Source organism: Dama dama, chromosome 27 (genome assembly GCF_033118175.1).
Source record: "Dama dama isolate Ldn47 chromosome 27, ASM3311817v1, whole genome shotgun sequence".
Lineage (NCBI taxonomy): Eukaryota > Metazoa > Chordata > Mammalia > Artiodactyla > Cervidae > Dama > Dama dama.
This window is the reverse complement of record NC_083707.1, coordinates 42,185,762-42,206,139: the sequence shown is the minus strand read 5'-3', so window position 1 is coordinate 42,206,139 and position 20,378 is coordinate 42,185,762. Positions and strand designations below refer to the sequence as shown.

The following is a 20,378-nucleotide window of genomic DNA, read 5'->3' as shown; positions in this document are numbered from 1 at the left end:
CTGGGGCAGAGCGAGCTGCTGTCCGGGGCCTGTCACCCGGCCCCCCAAATGGCTCTGGGGCCAGCAACCCAGGGTGGGGGGTCCTGGGTGGGGTTCTCTGTTGTGTCCCAGCCCCTGCCGGAGAGAGAGACAGCAGCCCAGGCCCACAGGCCCGTGTGAGTCCGATAAGCACGATGCGGACCCCGCACAGGCCCAAGGGTGGCAGGCCCGCGCATGCGCACCTCCAGCTCCTCGTTCTGCCGCTGCAGATCCTGCAGGATGAGCTGCAGCTCGTCCTCGTCCTCGCTCTCGCTCTCACTGTCCGACGAGTACTCCTCGGTCTCGCTGCGGCCGTGCTGCTGGCGGCTGTGCGCGGACAGAAGGCGGGGGGCGCGTGACTCACCCGCACACACAGGCTGGTGGTCAGCTTCCTGACTGCCCAGCTTTCTAGCGGGGCCACTCGGGACAAGGCCACCCTCAGACGTAATACAGAAGGTATGGAAGGGGTCGCTCTGCTGGGCCCCGTCACAGGAAGGGCTGAGGCTGGACCACCCTGCTCTCCCCAGGGTCCAAGCGGAGCCCCGACCCCTGCCCTCACCTCTGAATCTCGGCGATCTCTGCCCGGAGGCGCTCGATTTCTTCCTTCTCCGAGGCAATCTGTCGGCGCAGGAACTGCTCCATGGCTAGGAGCTCCTCCTGCTCAGTCAGGATCTCATTCTCCTAAAGCAGTGACACTGGTGAGCACCTCTAAAAGTCTAGGAAAGGTCGCTCTTCTGGGGTCTCCTCTGTCGCCCTGAACTGTTTACACCCATACACACAACACTGGGGCTTCTTTGGTAGTAAAGAATATGCCTGCAATGCAGGAGACCTGGGTTCCATCCCTGGGTGGGGAAGATCCCCTGGAAAAGGAACTGGCAACCCACTCCAGTATTCTTGCCTGAGAAATCCCATGGACAGAGGAGCCTGGCAGGCTACAGGCAGGCTTTGGAGTTACAAAGAGTTGGGAGTTGGACAGGACTGAGTGACTAACACTTCACACTTCATACACGTTAACACACATGTTACAGGAAAGCTTGTACTACACACCCCTAAAATACCCAGTTTCCCTAATTTCAAGAAAAGCTCTGAGAAAAGATAGACTAACGTGTTTGGGAGGAATGACTAGATTTTCCTCGACATAAAACGCTACTTAGGAATCCTTGTTATGCAAAGGATCCACAAGAGGCCAGCCAGCAGGCACACAGCAGAGTACAAGTGACTGTTTTTACCCCCAGCCTTTCCGAACACCTTCTCACAGAGAGTCTGTCTGAGGGCCACAGGGGCCTTCAACAGTGTCACCAGGGAAGAAAGGCCCCAGTGATGTGCAGCTGTTGTCAGTATCACCTGAAAGCAGAGCTGGTGATGGAAAAGTGTTCACAGAAGAAATCTTTCCTCCTCAATACAAGCCACTGTCCTCTCAACCCATGTCCCCAGGGATAATATTTAATCAGTAAATATTCTCCCTTAACAGAATATGCATTTCTAAAACTGACATCTGTCCAGGATCTAGCTAGCCCCTCCAACCCAGAGAAAAGAACCACAGCAGACAAAACCTAGGAGAGAACAGAGATGGAAAGCTATAGAAATGAGCTGGAAGCAGCCAAGGCCTATATTTCTTTCCAAACTAGTAGCGGGAGGATAAGAACCTGTGATCAAACGTGAAAGGCGCTGCGGTCAAGTTCACTTTAAAGTCAACGGCCTGAAGTCTCCAGTGTGCATAAGAAATCCACATAAGTCTCCAGTGTGTATAAGAAACCTCTCTCAGAGCTGTGCTCCTCACAGTCCCCAGCGTTTCTGAACACAGGTGCTCATCCTTTTTATGAAAGCTAATGTTACAAGAAAAACCAGGCTGAAAACTGAAATAAAGATGCATCTGGGACCTCCCTCTCTCTTCAGGGGAGAAGAGTTACATGTCCCTGGAAGGCATGACAGAAAAGGACTAAAACTTGTAGGACTTTAGTTATCTCTGCGATACAAGGATGGCTCAACACAAATCAATGAATGTGATACACCACATTAACAAAATGAAGGATAAAAATCATATCTCAAAAGATTCAAAGAAGCACTTGAAAACATTCAACATCCTTTCACAATAAAAACTCAACAAAGTGAATATAAAAGGAATAGGTTGACATGGATATGCTGATATGACAGGCCTACTACAGATAACATGGTACACCAGTGAAAGGCTGAAAGTATTTCTTCTAAGATCAGAGAGAGGACAATAGGCCCAGTCTCACCACTTCTGGTTATGCCATACTGAAGTACCAGCCAGAGTAACTGAACAGGAAACAAAGGTGTCCAAACTGTAAAGAAGTAAAATTGTCTGTTTACAGACAACATGATCTTATACACAGAAAACCAGATTCCATCAAATAACTGTTAGAAGTAATAAGTTTAGGAAAGTTGCAGGACACAAAGTCAACATTCAAAAACCAGTTGCATTTCTACACACTAACTACTATCCAAAAAAGAAATTCAGAAAACAAATCCATTTACAAATTTACAATAGCACTAAAAAAAAAAAAAAAAAAAAAAAAGACTTTAGAATGAATTTAAACAAAGAAGTGAAATATCTATATACTGAAAATTATAAAATACTGATGAAAGAAATTGAAGACACTAAATATAAAATGAAAGGTACCTCATGTTCATAGATTAGAAGAAATAATATTGATAAAATTTTCATACTACCAAAGTGATCTACACATTCACTGGAATCTCTTATCAAAATTCCAATGGGGTTTTGAGGTTTCCCACAGAAACAGAAAAAATAATCCTCAGATTCATTCAGAACCACAAAAGACTGTAAGAACCAAACATTTTTTTTTTTTCAGCCAAAGCAATCTTAAACAAAAGAACAAAGCTAAAGGCATCACCCCACACCCAAAACAGTGCAGTACTGGCATAAACACATACATATAGACCAATGGAGCAGAACAGAGTCCAGAAACAAATCCACACATTCACAGTCAACTGATCCTTTGACAAGGACACTAATAAACAATGGAGAAAGAACAGTCTCTTTAATAAACGATGTTGAGAAACTGGTTTTTCACAGGCAAAAAAGTGAAACAACCCTTACCTTCTCTCACTACACACACATCAATCACCTCAAAATGGACTAAAGACAAATATAAGACCTGAAATAATAAAATTATTAGAAGAAAACACAGTAAGAGTTTCTTAACACTGGTCTGAGCAAGAATTTTTTTAGATATGACCTGAAAAGCACAAATATACAATAGACAAATGGGATTCCATCAAACTAAAAAGCTTCCACACAGCAAAGAAAATGGAGTGAAGAGACAGCGTACGGAATGAGAGAAAATACTGCAGACCTTACATCAGATGAGGGATTCGTATATATAGGAAGAAGTTGAACAACTCTATAGCAAGAAAACAACCCAATTAAAAAATGGGCAAAGGACTTAAATTGACATTTCTCAAAAGAAGACACTGAAATGGCCAACAGATCACTGTCACTCATCATCAGAGAAATGCAAATGAAAACCACAATATCACCTCATACCTGTCAGAATGGCTTTTATCAAAAAAACAAGAGGTAACAAGTGTTGGTGAGGATGAGGAGAAAAGGAACCCTTGTGCACTGTTAGTGGGAATATAAATTGGTACAGTGACTGTGGAAAACAACATTTTGGAGGTTCCTCCAAAAATACAAAACAGAGCTATCACAGTTCTAGCAATCCAGCTTCTGAATATATAAATGTAAACAGGATACTGAAGGGATATGTTCACTGAAGCATTATTCATATCACTCAATATATGGAAACAGCCCAATGGTTGATGGATGAATGGGTAATAATGTGATATGCATATATTCATAATACCTAAGTATACATATGCCCACATAAATATAAAAACATAGAAAACATAAACATACATATATATATGTAACGAATATTATTCTGACATAAGGAAATCCTGGCATTTAATAGCACAGATGAACCTGGAGGACATGGTGGTAAGTGAAATAAGCCAGTCAGAAAAAGACAAATACCATATGATTTCACTGATTATTTGTGGCATCAAAGAAAAAGTTGAACTCATAGAAGCAGAGAGTACAACCATGGTTACCAGGCCTTGGAGGGTGAGTAAAATAGGGAAGTACTGGCAAAAAAAAATACAGCTGCACTTGTGTTGAAGGATTGTATAGAGAAGCAATGCTGATGACGACACTGTACTAAATGCTGCATTATGCCACGAGAGTATCTTTCAGGTGCTCTCATCACAGAAGGTAACTGTGAGAGGGTAACTGACTGTAGCAATCATTTCACTGGGTGGATATGCATCAAATCATGTTTATACCTTAATATATATATATATTTTTTTTTTTTTAAAGATCTTGCGAAAGAGAGGAGTTACACTTACCTGGGCAAGAAGAATATTTATGACTTCCTCGTTTTCATTCATTTCTTCTTTGGAAACATCCTCTTTTGAAAGACTGGCTATTTCTTGTGCAATCTTGGTTTCACATTCCTGTCCAACAAGAGAAATGAAAGCACTGGTCAGCCCACTGTAACATAGTCAACAAACTTACATTGTCCCCATTCCCAAAATTTCCTCCTCAGCTTCTAGAACTAAAAAACTAAGAGTGACACAGCCAGCAGAATCTCCAGACAGGGGGGCAAATGCTAACTGGGCTTTGACAGTAATGTGTGGATCTCACACTATGGATGCACTGGAGGAAAATGTTCAGTTTCAGCTAACGTGCTCAGCATTTCTGAGACCCTCCCATATAAACTGCCTTCCGTGATCCTTCCTTTTTGGAGGGGGGTCTACTTTAAGCCTACAGTTAGCTGGTTTTGCCGATGGTACACAGTGAAGTAGCCACTGTCTATCACAACACTGAACGTCTTCAACACCACAAAGTACCCTTGGGCTCCTCCGCCACCAGTTGCCCCTGGAAACCACTAACCTGCTTTCCATTGCTCTGGTCTCACCTTTTATGTTCCATAAAAACTTAATTAATCAGTAAGCAGTCTTTCTCCTGGCGCGTTAAATTTCACAACTCATCTATGTTGTATCAGTAGTTTGCTGAGTAATATGCAAGGATATGAATGTACCCCAGTCTGTTTATCCGTTCACCAGCTGGTGGACATTTCAGTCCTTTCTACTTTTGAGCTACTAATCAGACCTGTAAAAAACACTAAGTATCTGCTCTGTGAGGGAACATGCCTTCTTCTGTTAGATAAATACCTAGGAGAGGGATTGCTGGTCCAGTGATAACCTGATGTTTAACTCTGAAAGAAACTGCCAAACTATTTTCCAAAATGACTGATATAGTCAAGATCAGTAAAGCAGTGCTCCAGCTGCTCTACGTTCCTGTCCACACTTGGTATTTTTAATACTAGTCATTATGGCTGGTGTGCAGTGGTTTCTCACTGTGACTGTGGTCTGTTCTTCCTCAATGACAAACGATCTTCACATGTGCTTCTTTATCATCTATATATATTCTCTGGTAAAGATCTTCAGTAAAGTGCTGTTCAAACTTTTGCCTTTTTTTTTTTTTTGCCTTTTTAAAATTGAATTTTGATTGTAATAATCATACACTCTTATGGAGGATATTAATAATGAGGGAGGCTAAGCATATGGGGTAAAGGAGTATGAATTCTCTGTACCTTTCCCTCAGTTTGGCTGTCAACCTAAAACTGCCCTAAAAAAATAAAACTTAAAAAATTGGCTTAAAAAAAAAAATTGGCTTGTCTTATTAAGTCTAAAGAGTTTTTAATATATTCTAGTTCAAGAACTTTATCAAGTGTCTGTTTTTTTTTGCAAATATGTCACAGCCTCTGGCCTGCATGTTCATCTTTTTAACAATGTCTTTTGAACAGTATGTTTTGATAAAATACAGTTTACCACATTTTTCTTTTATAGTTCATCAATCTTTGTATCCTATTTAAGAATCACTCAAACAGCTCATACAACTCAATAACAAAAAAACCAAAAATCCAATTGAAAAATGGGCAAAAGACCCAAATAGACATTTCTCCAAAGAAGACATACAGATGGCCAACAAGCAAATGAAAAGATGAAATCATCATTGCTAATTATTAGAGAAATGCAAATCAAAACTACAATGAGGTGTCACCTCATACTGGTTAGCATGGCCATCATTAAAAAGTCTACAAATAATAAATGCTGGAGAGGGTGTGGAGAAAAGGGAACCTTCTCACACTGTTGGTGGGAATTTAAGTTGGTACAGTCACAATGGAAAACAGTATGGAGGTTCCTCAAAATACCAAAAAAGAGAGTTGTCATACAATCCAGTAAGCCCACTCCTGGGCCTATATCCTGGGCCTATATCCAGATAAAACTATAATTCACAAAGATACATGCACCCCTAATGTTCACAGCAACACTACTCACAACAGCCAAGACATGGAAACCACCTAAATGGCCACTGACAGGTGAATAAAGAAGATATACATCCACATACCTATATATAAACACATACACAATGGAACACTATTCACCCATTTAAAAGCAGTAACGCCATTTGCACCAACATAGATGCAACTAGAAATGATCATACTAAGCAAAGTCAGTCCCTTATACGTGGAATCTAAAATGACTCGAACTTATTTATGAAACAGCAAAAGACCCACAGATACAGAGAACAGACCTGTGGTTGCCAAGGGAATGGGAGCGTGAGGGAGGAATAGACTGCGAGGCTGGGGTTAGCAGATGCCAGCTATTACATGCAGGACGGACGAACAACAAGGTCCTACTGTACAGCTCAGGGAACTCTCTTCAATATCCTTTGAAAAGCCATAATGTAGAAGAATATGAAAAAGAATGTGTATCTGCGTGTGCATGGCTGATTCACTTTGCTGTAATTAAAACAACACTGTAAATCAGCTATACTTCAATTAAGACAAAGTCAGTAAGATCTTCTCTGTTTTATTAAGTCTTAGTCTACGATTCATTAAGCACTAATTTCTATATATGTTGTGTGGAAAGGGGGAAAAAAGTTCTCTTTTTTGGCATATAGATATCCAATTGTTACAGCACCATTTGTTGAAAAGAAAAAACTTCCCTAGTCAATTGTCTTAGTATCTTTGTTGAAAATTACCTGCCCATACATGTGTTGGTCTGTTTCTGGACTTTCTATTCTGTATGCCCATCCTTATTGAATACTGACTCTCTTGATCACTGTAGCTTTACAGAAAATCTTCATCAGGTGGTGTGAGTCTTCCAATGTAGTCCTTTTTCAAAATGGTTTAGACTATTCTAGATCATTTATATTTCCACACAGATTTTTTCTCCACAGAGATTTTAGAAAAGCTTATTAATTTCTAACAAAATCACCTGTTTAAATTTTGATTGGAATTGAATCCACAGATCAACTTGGGAAAACCTAACATCTTAACAATATTATGATATAAACATATTTCTAAATCATTTATGTCTTGTTTTTTTAGGTGCACTATCCAATAGTTCATTGCAAACATACAGAAATACAACAGACACGTATATCTGATCTTGTATGTTAGAGCATTGCTAAACTCACATACTCAATATTGTATAGATTCCTTAAGATTTTATACAGAGATGATCACATGATCTGTGTATAAAGACTAATTTCTCTCCAATCCATATGCCTTTTTTTCTTGTTTTGCTGCACTGGCTAAAACACCCTCCAGTACAATGTTGAACAGAAGCAGTAAAAGCAGAAATCCTTGCTCCTATACCCAATCAATCCCAGAAGAAAATATTCAGACTTTTGCCATGAAGTACAATGTAAATCACAGGTTTTTTCCTGTAAATGCTGTTTATCAGGCTGAAAAGATAAAGAGTTTTTATCAAGAAATAAATGTCAAATTCTGCCACACACTTTTTCTGCATCTACTGATATGATCTTATCATTTTTCTTATTTTCAGTCTGTTAATATAGTGAATCTTTAAAAGTCATATATTCCTCAAAGTTGAAATCAACTTGATAGAACCTTTGCTGCATTCTGTGAAGTAATAAGCAGGCATGAAGACAGCTTCAAGAAACTAGCAAAGCAGAGGGAAGCCGCTCCACTCTGTCCTGGCTCTGGTTTGTTACGTCACAGTTCCTTAATCCAAGAGGGGTGCAGAAGCGAGAGAAAGGAAGCCGCACCCACACGGGTCAAGACGCCGTGTTAAAGGCTGATGGGTGACACCGTACGGTGGACAATGACCACACGAGGCCTGGTGGGTCTGTCACCAAAACCTTATTCCAGGCCAAATCATGAAGGAAGTAATTAAAAACAGGCACTGTAAGCAAAAGATAGACAATCTGGTAAGCAGGGGAAAAAGGAGAAAGAAAAATGCACAGAGGGCGTCTGCCAGTCCTAGAGTGCAGGGCAGACAGCTCGTCGCTGCCTCCTCTCTGACAAAGACACCACCATGTCCATGCAAACCGCCAGCCCTCAAGCCATAGAGGACTGGCATGTCTGGTCTCTCAGCAGAACCACAACTGCGACCACCACAGACCACATGGTCCCAGTCTGACAAATGCCAACTTGTGTCCCTTGAAAGTGCTTTTGGACCCTGGTATTGAATCTGCACGTGGGTGTAGGAGGGGCCAGAGATGTGGGACCTCAACCTCAGACTGGCTGGGACACTCACAGAGTCCCAGCGCCCAGCAACACACTGAGCCAGAGGGAGACCAACAGTCTGGCTTGCAAACCCCAAGCTCATCAGGCAGAACGTGTCACCTGCCTGTTTCCAGGAAAAGAAAACCCCTCCTGACCTTCGGTACCTCCATGTGTAAGGCCTCCAATTCCCCTGCAGCCTTTGAAACGTATCACCACTGGACTGCTTCTCACCCTGGAAACCTGTTTACAAGTCCAAGCAAGCCGGAAACAACAAAACTGATATCTTTTAGTCAAACAGTTTAATTAAAAAACTCAACTTCCTAAATTAAAGGAAGCACTTCCCTGATACCAAGCTGAAGGATCAATAATCCAGAGCTGGAAACGTGTGACCAAATCTCCCACCAGGGAACTTCCCTTCAAAAGGGATTTGTTGTCATACTTTAAAAAAGTAACTTAGAATGGTATATAAAAGATTTTAGCACAGTCTTTTTACATTTCATTATAAACATGATATACTAAAAGAATACATTTACTCACTTGTCTTTTCGCTTCTCTCAGTTTTCTCTTGAGGGCTGTCAGAATTCTTTGTACTTCCCATAATCTCTCCTCTTTTGATAAATCCTTTATCCCGCCCTGTAGATCTCGATGTAAACAATTCAAAAGAAACTCCTAGGAAGTAATACACCACACACTGGATAGGATTTCACGTCTTATCATCTTAAAGCCACATGCCATTTCTAAAGATGCAAAATCGACTACTTTTCAGTCATCATTAAAGAAATGACATAATGGCACAGATTGTGTTTTCAAGGCTATGACTGAAAAATCCTCCTTAGCTTTTCTGCCTGAGCACTAAGTTCTAAACCACCAGCATACATTGGTTCCCAGTAGTCAATTCACATTCCCTTCCCCCAACATGGCAACTATTAAGAAACAGGAACTTGGAGATGACAGGGAAGAAAAGTGAGCAGGGATCTGATGTGTTACATGCAAACAAAAGATGTAATAATAATCAAATGTAAGTAAATGTCTTAGTCTTGAGTTTCTTACTGGGCTTGCCAAGCACACACAACTGACCAGCGCTATTTGAGAAGGACAGTGGGAAAGCACAGATCTGGGGTCAAATCCTGGTTGTACAACTTGGTAATAACCAGGTGACACACAGTAAGTTATTTACCTCTGCCAACTTTCATTATTCTCATCTGTAAAATAAAGCCGATAAAAGCAGCCTTGTCCAGATAAGGCAACATTTTTGGACTGCTTGCAACATGCCTGGCACCTTGCTGAACATTTTTAACACATTACTTCATTTAAGGTCATCTTCAGATCAAACCTAGGAGAGCACTCACTTTTAAATGCAATCCCAAAGCCTTAAGGAGGTTAAGCAATGTGCCTAATTCGGTCAGTCAGGAGCAGAGCAAGAATTTCAAGCCAGGTCTTTTGACTTCCAAACCTGTGCTGTGTACCATGATATCCTGACTTAATGAGCATGAATCAGCACCATGGGAAGTTCTGACCTTGGTGTGCCATGAAGACTGTGCCCGAAAGCTACATAAACACAGGAAGTACTCAAGGACCAGGGACTCATGGGCCATCAGCACCCCAGTCTGCCACAGGGTCAGGGCGAGGGCAGCTCGGAGGCCAGAGGGCGGGCTCAGGTGCCAGAGGGCGGGCACACACACCTGTCTCCGGATCTCCTCCTTGATGCTCTCCTGGGTCTCAGGCAGTATGGGCATCGTGGCCATGTTAGACCATCGCAAGGGCTTTGTCACTTGCTTCAGTGTCACATTTCCAAAGAGCTCTTGCACGTGTGTGAAAAATACGTAGAGAACACGATTGCTAATCTAAAAAAAGAAAAAAGGATTTGCAAGAAAAACATTAAATTCATTTCATTTCATTTATGTCTATTGCCTAAGTACCTCCTTTAATCCTCGGGAGTCACAGGACATGCTTTGCTACTTAATGGCCAATTTAAAGAAGAAAATGAGGAAGTACAGGTTAAGTGGTAGACTCAGCACTATAAGGGACTGGGGGAAAAGCCAAGAAAGGGACACAGAAGCTGATTATCATGATTTATTCTGCTTTAGCACTAAAGAATTAACTGATTTTTTTAAATCCTATGTTCTTTATTTTCCAGTTACTATGAGGCATTCTAGCACACACGACTGGATCAACTGCGGAACAGGGAAGCCTGTGGCTACAGAGCTGGGCTGAACACGGGAGCCCCCACTCCAGGGACAAACACCTTCCGGGAAGCTCCAAAGCTCAGATGCTAAGACAGCAGGATGTCAGGTGGCTAAATAGCTAGTAAAAGAAACTGTTTCCTACCTAAAACTTACTCTGACAACACACCTGCATTTTCTGTGACACCATAATCCCTATTATAGAAATACTAAGTAATAATGTAATATTTACCAAATTCTGAAAACTTGACAGGAAATTTAAGAAACATCTTGTTTCCAAGCTATAAGCAATGAAGGAATCTTCAGTGAAAGAAAATACACTGTTATATGTGACAGTGACCAATAATAGCCTGGTGTATTCGCCAAGAGGGCTTAAAACAAAAACTATAACCCCTCTCATCATTCTGCCCTCTGTTTCTGGCCTGAGTGAAATATCAGTAACTTCAATATAGGAACTCACACACTCCCAGCACCAAGTGAGCAGCAGGAAACGAAGACCAGGAATTTACATTATAAAGAATCACCACCCACCTCCTTGAAATGCCTCCCCAGGTTAAGATTCTATAAAATACTTTATATAACCTTCATGACTGAAACCCTCAAGTTAAGTCCCTGACCAAATGAATAATGTTAGGCCCCCTTGGGCCTGAGTCTGTATGTCTGTGTGACATGATTGAGCAGTAATGCTATTTGATGGAGTAACTGAAATCTTTAAAACTCTGCAGATGAACTGGGACTGCAGGTACCCCGGGGCTCCTCCTGCACTAAGGACAGGTCACCGTCATTAGGAGCTGCTTACAGACCTACACCCAAACCTAGACAATACTCAGATTTCACAGGCACAACATGCTCACCACCTTCCATGTCAACACCGTCCACACTGTGAAAGAGAACAGCAACACTCAGGGCAAGCCCTTGCCCGCTGTCCCTGGATCACTGCTTGGTGTGTGACTCAGCAATAGGAAGCGCCCTCGCCCCAACCCCAAGGGCCCACACATGTGCCAGGAAGGCCGTGTACCTGCACAGTGGGGCTGAGCACTATGGAAATGTTCTGGATGTTCATTTTTGTTTCCAGTTCCTTGGCAATAACATGGTCCATGTGCACAATGAGCCAGGAGATGAGAAGGCGGCTGCACTCGGGCAGCTCTTCCAGCAGGCGCTGGAACTCCTGCACCTTCTCGGCCTCTGAGCTCCGGCCACACGCCTCCTCGAAGCGAGGCAGGAGCTCCTTGGTCAGCAGGTTCTCAGGCAGGTCCCGCAGGTACTGCTTCAGCAAACTGGCCACCGTGTTCGGCTCATACTCTTCCAAGTTTGGAGACTCCTCTCTGTCGTAGGCTGCTTTCAGCTCGTCCACCTTGGATTTAATTCCTGAGAACATTCAAATTCAGAACAAAAAAAAGTATCAAGAAAAAAAAAAATCAAACACACAGCTTTCTTCCCCAGCATGCCCACCATCACCCCTGAGGGAGATGGGAAAAGAGCCAACCTGGCATGTTAACTGTTTGTCTGCATATTGTTCACACAATTCCTCCGTAAATAAGATAGAAGACTATACTCGGAAAACGAATTTAGCCAAACGCTAAATGATAATGGAAAAACAATATTCAGAACAAATATCACAGCAAACACAGAAACACTAAGCAAATACGCCAATCGATTCAGGGAAAATATGTTTTTAAAGATTAAGTAGGCAAAAGTTAAACTACAATTCAAGCATAAGCCTTCCTCTACATGAGTGGCCAACTGCTTTTTCTAACCAGTCACAAGACTAACCATATAAAATACAACTCAGTACACAAAAGCACGCTGCAATGGGTAAGTACTTTTTTTTTGTAAGTACTTTTTTATCAACAAAAATTGTATCAAATGGAAAAGGTGAGCTCACCATCTAAACAAACTGTTTCAAAATCATTCCCCAATAAATAATATGCATCTAATTTCTAAGTTTAAATTCTTTACATGTTTTCTTAATCTGAAACAGGGCTAGAACCAAAAAAAAAAGTGAAATCTGGGTTACTAAAATCAAATTGTTTTGCTTTTCTTACTGGTCAGAAAGAAACACACATAAATGTTTCTCAGACACTAAGTATGTAAGTCTTGACTCCAATCTGCATTTAAGACAGAATTCAATGACACTGACTGCTCGCTCACGAGAGCACAAGGTAGCTTCCACTGTCTTCAATACTTGAAACTTCAGGCTAACGTGTGATGCTACACACAACAGAATACCACTCAGCTATAAAAAAAACATGAAATCCTGCCACTGGCAACAGCATGGCTCCACCTGGAGGGTGCTGCTACATGAAATAAGTCAGAGAAAGACCAGTACTTCTTTTATGGAATCTAAACAAATAAAGCAGTGAATGTACCAGAAAAGAAGCAGACTCAGACACAGAGAACAAGTCAGTGGTTACCAGAGGAGAGAGGAAGAGTGAGGGCTAAGCTAGAGGGAGGGTACTAAGAGGTACAAACTACCATGCACAAAATAAATACACTCCACAGTACAGCACAGGGAATACAGCCAATATTTCACAATAACTATAAGTGCAGTATAATCTTTAAAAATAGTGAATCACTGTGTTATAGCTCTGAAACTTATAGAATATTGTACATCAACTATACTTCAATTAAAAAAAAAACTTTAGGCCAGTTATTAAAAACAAGCCATTAACTGAGGCTGACACTGTAATGGTAAACATTATAAAACCTTCTAATGGCATCACAATAAATCAGTAACTTAATCCAGCACTGACAAAATAAAACCAGCAATTCCAAATAGGAAAATAATAATATAGATTTTATTTTGCTACAATCTTCATTTTGAGTGGAAAAGTTAGAAAATAATTCCTATTTTCTTACTTTTCTGAATAGAACATGGTGAGTCTAACTTCAACTGAAATTCCTCATGACCTCCTCTCTCTCTCATGAACACCTTGTAGATATGTAATTTTGCCCCAGCAGTGCCTGCCCAGAAAATGGCACAAGTGAACAATTAGCATATGTGTTTGGTCTGTTACTCGGAAATTGTTACCAAAATGCTTTCCTTTTAAAAACTGAACACTTCAAAGTCCCAGGTACAGAAAGAGCAGATGAAAATAGATTAGTTTTAAAACTAGAACTTGGACATGAATAAGTGCGAATCAAAGTTCTCCATGAGAAAGCGATACTACTAGTATTAGAAAAGCAAAGTCACATGCACAGTTCTGCAGTCCAGAACGCTGAATGCAGTGTTCTGCCAGAGCCTCACAAATAAATACAAAACTGATCAAAGAGGGTGCTCATTCTCAAGGAGCCAAGGACCAGGGGAGCAGTTCAGTGTTGAATAGAGAAGACACTCCACACCCTCATCTCCAAAAGAATACAAACATAAAAAATCAGGACAAAGTCCAAAGAATCCTCTGAACAACACTGTAGGAACCTTCAGAGAAGCTTTCGCCTAAAATGAAATTTCCTCATGCCTATCAAAATCACAAGCGAGAAGCAGCTATGTTAGTATCATGTAGATCTTTAAAAATCCATCATTAATTTTTCTTAAAAGGCAAGTTTTACATTCAGTTAAATGTGTTTATGTAACTAAGAAGTCATAAGTTAAAATTCAGTGCCTAATTCATTTTCTTATTTTCTATAAAATAGCAGCTTATTAGCCAAAACACTCTTAAATGACATGTTATCTGCAGGCTACGTAAAGGTCTCCCCAGTTATCAAACATGCCTGCCCTTTCTTAACAAAGAAAGGGCATATCAAATCTACCTTCAAGAAATGTGCATGAACCAATTAGATGGAAAAACTAAATCTAGTCTTTTTATTCTAAACGTGTATGATCTAACTCATCATGAATGTGCATGAGCAATGATGCATGTTACAGCCTCAGTCATGGGAAGGTGATAAGCGACAGCACAGATGTCGCACAGGTAGGACTTGCATCCTGCACCAACACCAAAGCCACACTGCTTTGTAAGAACAGAGTCTCAATTTTGGACCACACGTGTCTTGCCTGACTTTAGACACCCAATAGGAATCACACTCCTGCCAAGTATGAGATGTAAGTTTTCACATACATGGAATGTAGGAAAATGGAACCTAGACTTCACTAACATCATGTCAGAGCCACACCTGACCTAAAGGAATCCACCCCTGGGGTCTAAACACTTAGCAAGAACAGTCCATCCCTCAGATAAACTGAGGAAATACTTACACGACATCGTCAGTCACTGTGTCTCGTGGCCAAGACACATCCTGAACCGAGACGCCAGACGTCCTTCCTCCCCGCTGACCTCCTCCCAGCACCCAGACTCTCGGGGGCACCCAGGTGAGGGGTGCTGCCCACATGCGCCAGTCGCTGCACAATGAACCCACTGTGAATCCTCCTAATGGGGGCGTGGGGATCGAGTAAAAAAGGCAGCACGCGCATACACATGCACATACACACACGGACACAGTGTGGGGGCCTTTGTTCAACTGGAAGGACCAAGGACATGAATGAGGCTTAGGACCCATGTCACAATCTTGCTCACAAGTATCCTGCTCCTTCCTTTGAAACACAGAAGCAAGCCGACTGGTAGCGACTGGTGCAGCCCTCACCTGACACCCTGTAGATGCCCTCGCACTTCATGCCGTGCTTCTCCACGTAGTCCACGCACTCCCGGAAGACCGCGGGCAGCCGCACACCATCATACATCATGGTCCTCTCCACCGCATCGGCCAGTGGGATCCCGAAGATGGGCCTGAGGCTCGGGACGTCCAGCTGAGGCACCTCTGGCTCCTGAATCGGCTTCTTCTTCTTCTTCTTCTCCTTCCACTGTTTAACCACGTCGGCTGCTGTCAAGTCTTTTGACTTCTTCTCTTTATGCTTCTCCTCTTTGTGCTTTTCTTCTTTATGTTTTTCCTCTTTGGGTTTCTCTTTTATTTTAAAATCCTTCTCTTTCTTTTTAGAAAAGCTGGGCTTCTTGAAGACGTGGATCCCCTTGGACCTCTTCATTTTGGAAGGACTTTCGGCTTCATCCCCCGAACTATCTTCCTGAAAGGCAGCATAGCCTTCAGCTGCCAAAGAAACGCAGGGAGCGTGAGTCACAGTCTGCTGAATGTCACACTGTCCATTTTCTATGTTTAAAACAGGACCAAAGGAGAGTCACCTGGCCTTGGTGACCTAGCTTTCCACCTGTGGCCCAGCCCTCCTGTTCTCCCAGCCACTCATCTCAGCTGAAAGGTGTTGTTGTGACATCTCTCAACCACAAGAGGGCAATGTGCCCAGAGATAGTTACCCTTGCAACTGGTTTTCTTTTATACATGTGTGCAAGAGGAACTTTTACAAACCACATTACTGTAAATGATTATTTATTATTTCAACTTATTTGGAAAAAATCACACCATCAGACACAACGTTCCTTCACAGTCAGAAGAACCTCCTCTAACCTACACTCCTCTTAGCTTAGGTTCTGCTATTTGGTTCCTGTAATCTGAAGCCGTCTGCAGTCACAACTGGAGATGCAGGACTGTGTAGGTGCTTTTCCTCCCCACCGCATCTGGCTCCCGGGTCTCTGGCTGGTAAGTCCCCTCTGGGGCCAGCAGCAGGGACTGAGCCTCCTCTGGGGAGAACCGACCAGGAAACCCCTAACCTCGAGCGTCAGCCCCGCCCCTGAGTCAGAAGCCTGGGCTTCACACTGACAGCTACTCAGTATCAGAGCTGTCCTAGTTTGGCTTCCTTGTTTTTTGTTTTTTTTTTAAACATCTAAAACTCTCCTGTTCTTTTCTTTAGCCAAATATCTTACAAGCTAAAATAGAGATTAATAATAGAGATTTTACAATAGAGATTAAAGGTTTTGCATAAATTTCCCTCTAGTTAAAATACCACGAACTCCACACCAACCAGAATGGCAAAAGAAGAGCATGATAAAAAAAAAAAGAAGAGCATGATATTGGATGGCCAAAAAGTTCATTTGAGTTTTTCTGTTACATCTTACAGGAAAACCCAAACTTTCTGGCCAACCCAATAATAGAAAGCTATCATCCTCCTTACAGAACAGGAATCCCATATAGGTGTGTTGTGGCATCTGCTTAAGAAAACAAATACAAAAAGGAAAAAAGAAAACAAACACACTTTCTTTACCATGTACTCCAACTGGCCTATACAACCTCACCAAGACAGTAAGACTCCATAAGCACAAAATTTCAACATTTACTTTTCATACATTATTTTTAAAAACCAACTTAAGAAAACTTTACCACTTCTGGAAATTCAGTACTTTTACTTGCGATAGTAAGACCCTAAAATACAAAAACTGAGACCCTGAAAAGAAAATATAAAACAGGAGTCCCTGGATATGGGATGGCAGGGACACGTGACTAGAGCAGAAATGTATCAGGACTAAAGCCACAGCACAGAGGGAACGGCACTTACTCCTCTTTTCCTTCTTCTTGAACTTTCCCTTCTTCTTCCCATGGTCCTTCTCATCGTCAGACACTACGTCGGGAGGCTCGTGGAGGCTGTCGTGGGGGGGTGAGGGCTCGCCTGTGCGGTACAGCCCGGGAAACTTGGTGGGGCTGATCTCCTCAGAGCTGGGGGTGCGGGTGAGCCCGCTGCCATGCTCCACCCTGCGGTGCTCACTGGGGCTGCTGGTGGGGGGCAGGAAGCACTCGGTCATGCTGCCTCCCTGACGACAGCGAGGAGGGCTTCTCGGTCACCTATCCATCACACCTGCGGGAGACAGAGCATCACGGTCACCTGTGACCACCACCCGGGGCAGGAGACAGACGCACAGCTCGGCACACTCCCCCTTAAGAACCGCTGCTGGTTTTGTCACCTTGAGTTGCATTCATGCATCACACATGCACGTTGGTTCTCAAAAAGCTGAAAGCACTGGATCTTCAAGTGTGAGGAAAATTAACCAAATGAAAGGACATAAGGACAGCAAGGCAGGACACAGAGTTTCTCCTAAAAAGAGCCCACTGTAAGGGGTTTCATTTTGATTGGTATCCAACAGAAAACCTTAATTTTTCTTAAGTTATGACCAAATAACCATGAATAACAAGAAGACTCTTATAAACTATACATGAATAGTTCAGTATCATAAGTAAAATTTACAAAACAGTTAAAGTGACAGAAGTAGTGATTAACACAGTTATAGATCATTAGCTGCAGTTACATACTGCATTAGACAATCCATGTGTTGATACAGCTAACAAAGGAAGAACCTCATTTGCTCATTCCTAAACTATACACAGTTTTGCTAGAATGGACACTACAAAGGACAAATGTGGGTAAATAACAAGGTTCTACTGTATAGTACAGGGAACTGTACTCAATATGTGAGAAACCAGAATGGAAAACATGAAAAAGAACACATATGTGTGTATATCTATGTATAACTGAGTCACAGTGCCACACAGCAATTATTAACACTGTAATCCAGCTATATCTCAATAATAAAATTTTTGAAAGAAATAATAAAAAAGTACAAATGTAAGAAAAGTTCAAGATCTGTTCACATTTTTCTTCTTTAGACAATGGTACACAGTTTAAAGTACCATGTTCAAAAGTAAATTGTGTTAGTTCTTAATCCTCTTTAATGTTTTTCTAATATTCATTTGAAATACTACCAGAATCACTTGTTTCTCTTTGCACTGACTTAGAGTGATTTTGAAATTTTAAAAACACACAAACACAAGTGATCACTGATAAAAACAAAGTCAAAAGACAAACAAATATGAAAAAAAATGTGTAAATTATGATAGCAAACTTTTCTAAAAAGCAGAGTTCTCACATATCAATGAAAATTTCAACATAGCAAGAATGTGAAGCAGTTCACAGGAAAATGACTAATATCCACATGAAAATAACTATTCAAGTACAACTGCAATTTTAAGAACATAAGACAGTAAGTTAGAATTTTTATAACATCAGACTGGCAAAGAACAAAAAAGGTCTATAATATACCAGCATACCAAGTGCTGGTAAGGATGTGAATATCCACTAAGGGAGAATATCCACTAACAGCTTAAGTATGAACCAGCTCAGTCTTTTCTGAAAAGCAATTTGGCAAAATCTATCAAAATTTTAAATGTGCTCTCTTTGATCTAAGAACTCCTCTTTTTAGGAACTTATCCTTCAGACATCCTTTTACAAGCATTCAAAGACGTGCACGTGAAAATAATCACTTTAGCATTGTGAAAGCAAAGACAGCAAAATCTAAATGGCTATCAATAAAAGACACATTAAATTAGGCTTGATCCAAATAATGCAATGTAAAGTCACACACAAGCCATCTCTGACATAATTAACCATTGTTAATTCTCCTAAGTTGTAAAAGAGGGAGAGAAAGATTTTATTTTGAGCCTTACCATGCCCATCTATCACTTGTACTGCTATTATCACGTTTTTCAAATGAACAGGCCATGTTTTTTTAGTCTCATAAAAATTGTTTTTGACGATATTTAATAGTCTGAGGAAAGCAATTTACAGCACAGTATCTACTTTTAAATACATAAGCACACGAAAAATGTAAGAACAAGGGAACTTTAGTGATAATTATCTCTGAATTATAAGGTTATAAGTGATCTTTTCACTTTTTTGCATTTCATCAGTTTTCTACCAGTACAGTATACACTACTACTTACCTAAACAGGAAAAACATTAAACGAGAAATTTCATCAAAGGAACTGTAAGCATCGCTGTCACTCTAATTCTCTGGTTTTACCTCATGGGTCCTGATGTTGCCTTTTTTTTTTTTTTTTTTTTTTTAAGTACATTCTTTTCTTCCCTTAACTGAAGGGATGAGAGTTTAAACAGAGCTAAGATGCCACCTGCTGAAGCTGAAACTCCAGTACTTTGGCCACCTCATGCAAAGAGTTGACTCAATGGAAAAGACCCTGATGCTGGGAGGGACTGGGGGCAGGAGAAGGGGACGACAGAGGATGAGATGGCTGGATGGCATCACCGACTTGATGGGCATGAGTTTGAGTAAACTCTGGGAGTTGGTGATGGACAGGGAGGCCTGGGATGCTGCGATTCATGGGGTCGCAAAGAGTCAGACACGAATGGGCGACTGAACTGAAGATGCCACCAGCCTACTGGTTATACACCACAGGTGAGGCAACTGAGGTCTGAAGACCGGAGAACCAAAACACAGGTGTGGGAAGGAGCACAGCTTGACACAGCCCCGGGTCACACACCTCCCTGCACTCTGTCTCCTCCGCGCCCCGGGACCCAGCCTTCCTTCCAGGATTCCTGCTCAGCCAGCTCATACTCGTCTTTCCACATTAGGCCCACAGATGGGCACAAGGAATCTTTCTGGAGTGATGGGAACAGTCCAGATCTGGATTGTGGTGATGGTTACAAACTGTAAATTGACATTTTAAGTGGGTGAAATCTTATGGTATACAAATTACACCTAAATAAAGCTGTTAAAAAAAGGATCAAGTACCAGCACCCCTTTCTCCAGGAATCCCTGCTCATGCCTCACGTGGCCCAGGCTAAGCTGTGCCCGCCTCCCGAGCTACAGAATCAAGGCGCACACCTGGACGCCAGCACTGGGCCTTAAGGACCTGTGCATGGGGCCATCTTTCCCAGTAATTCACAAGCCCAACATTTAAC

At 41.7% G+C, this 20,378-nt stretch overlaps 1 protein-coding gene across 1 annotated transcript in view; it reads right to left on the bottom strand.

Moving 5' to 3' along the window:
- RALBP1 (ralA binding protein 1) overlaps positions 1–20,378 on the bottom strand; it is a 43,944-nt gene that overhangs the window by 4,692 nt on the left and 18,874 nt on the right. The window contains exons 2-9 of the mRNA XM_061131099.1: positions 17,187–17,483; positions 15,371–15,829; positions 11,808–12,157; positions 10,289–10,450; positions 9,144–9,275; positions 4,411–4,518; positions 578–699; positions 222–345 (exon numbers count right to left, since the gene is read on the bottom strand). Of these exons, the coding sequence (XP_060987082.1) occupies positions 222–345; positions 578–699; positions 4,411–4,518; positions 9,144–9,275; positions 10,289–10,450; positions 11,808–12,157; positions 15,371–15,829; positions 17,187–17,430 (1,701 nt within the window). The 5' untranslated portion in view covers positions 17,431–17,483. The remainder of the gene's footprint in view (positions 1–221; positions 346–577; positions 700–4,410; positions 4,519–9,143; positions 9,276–10,288; positions 10,451–11,807; positions 12,158–15,370; positions 15,830–17,186; positions 17,484–20,378) is intronic.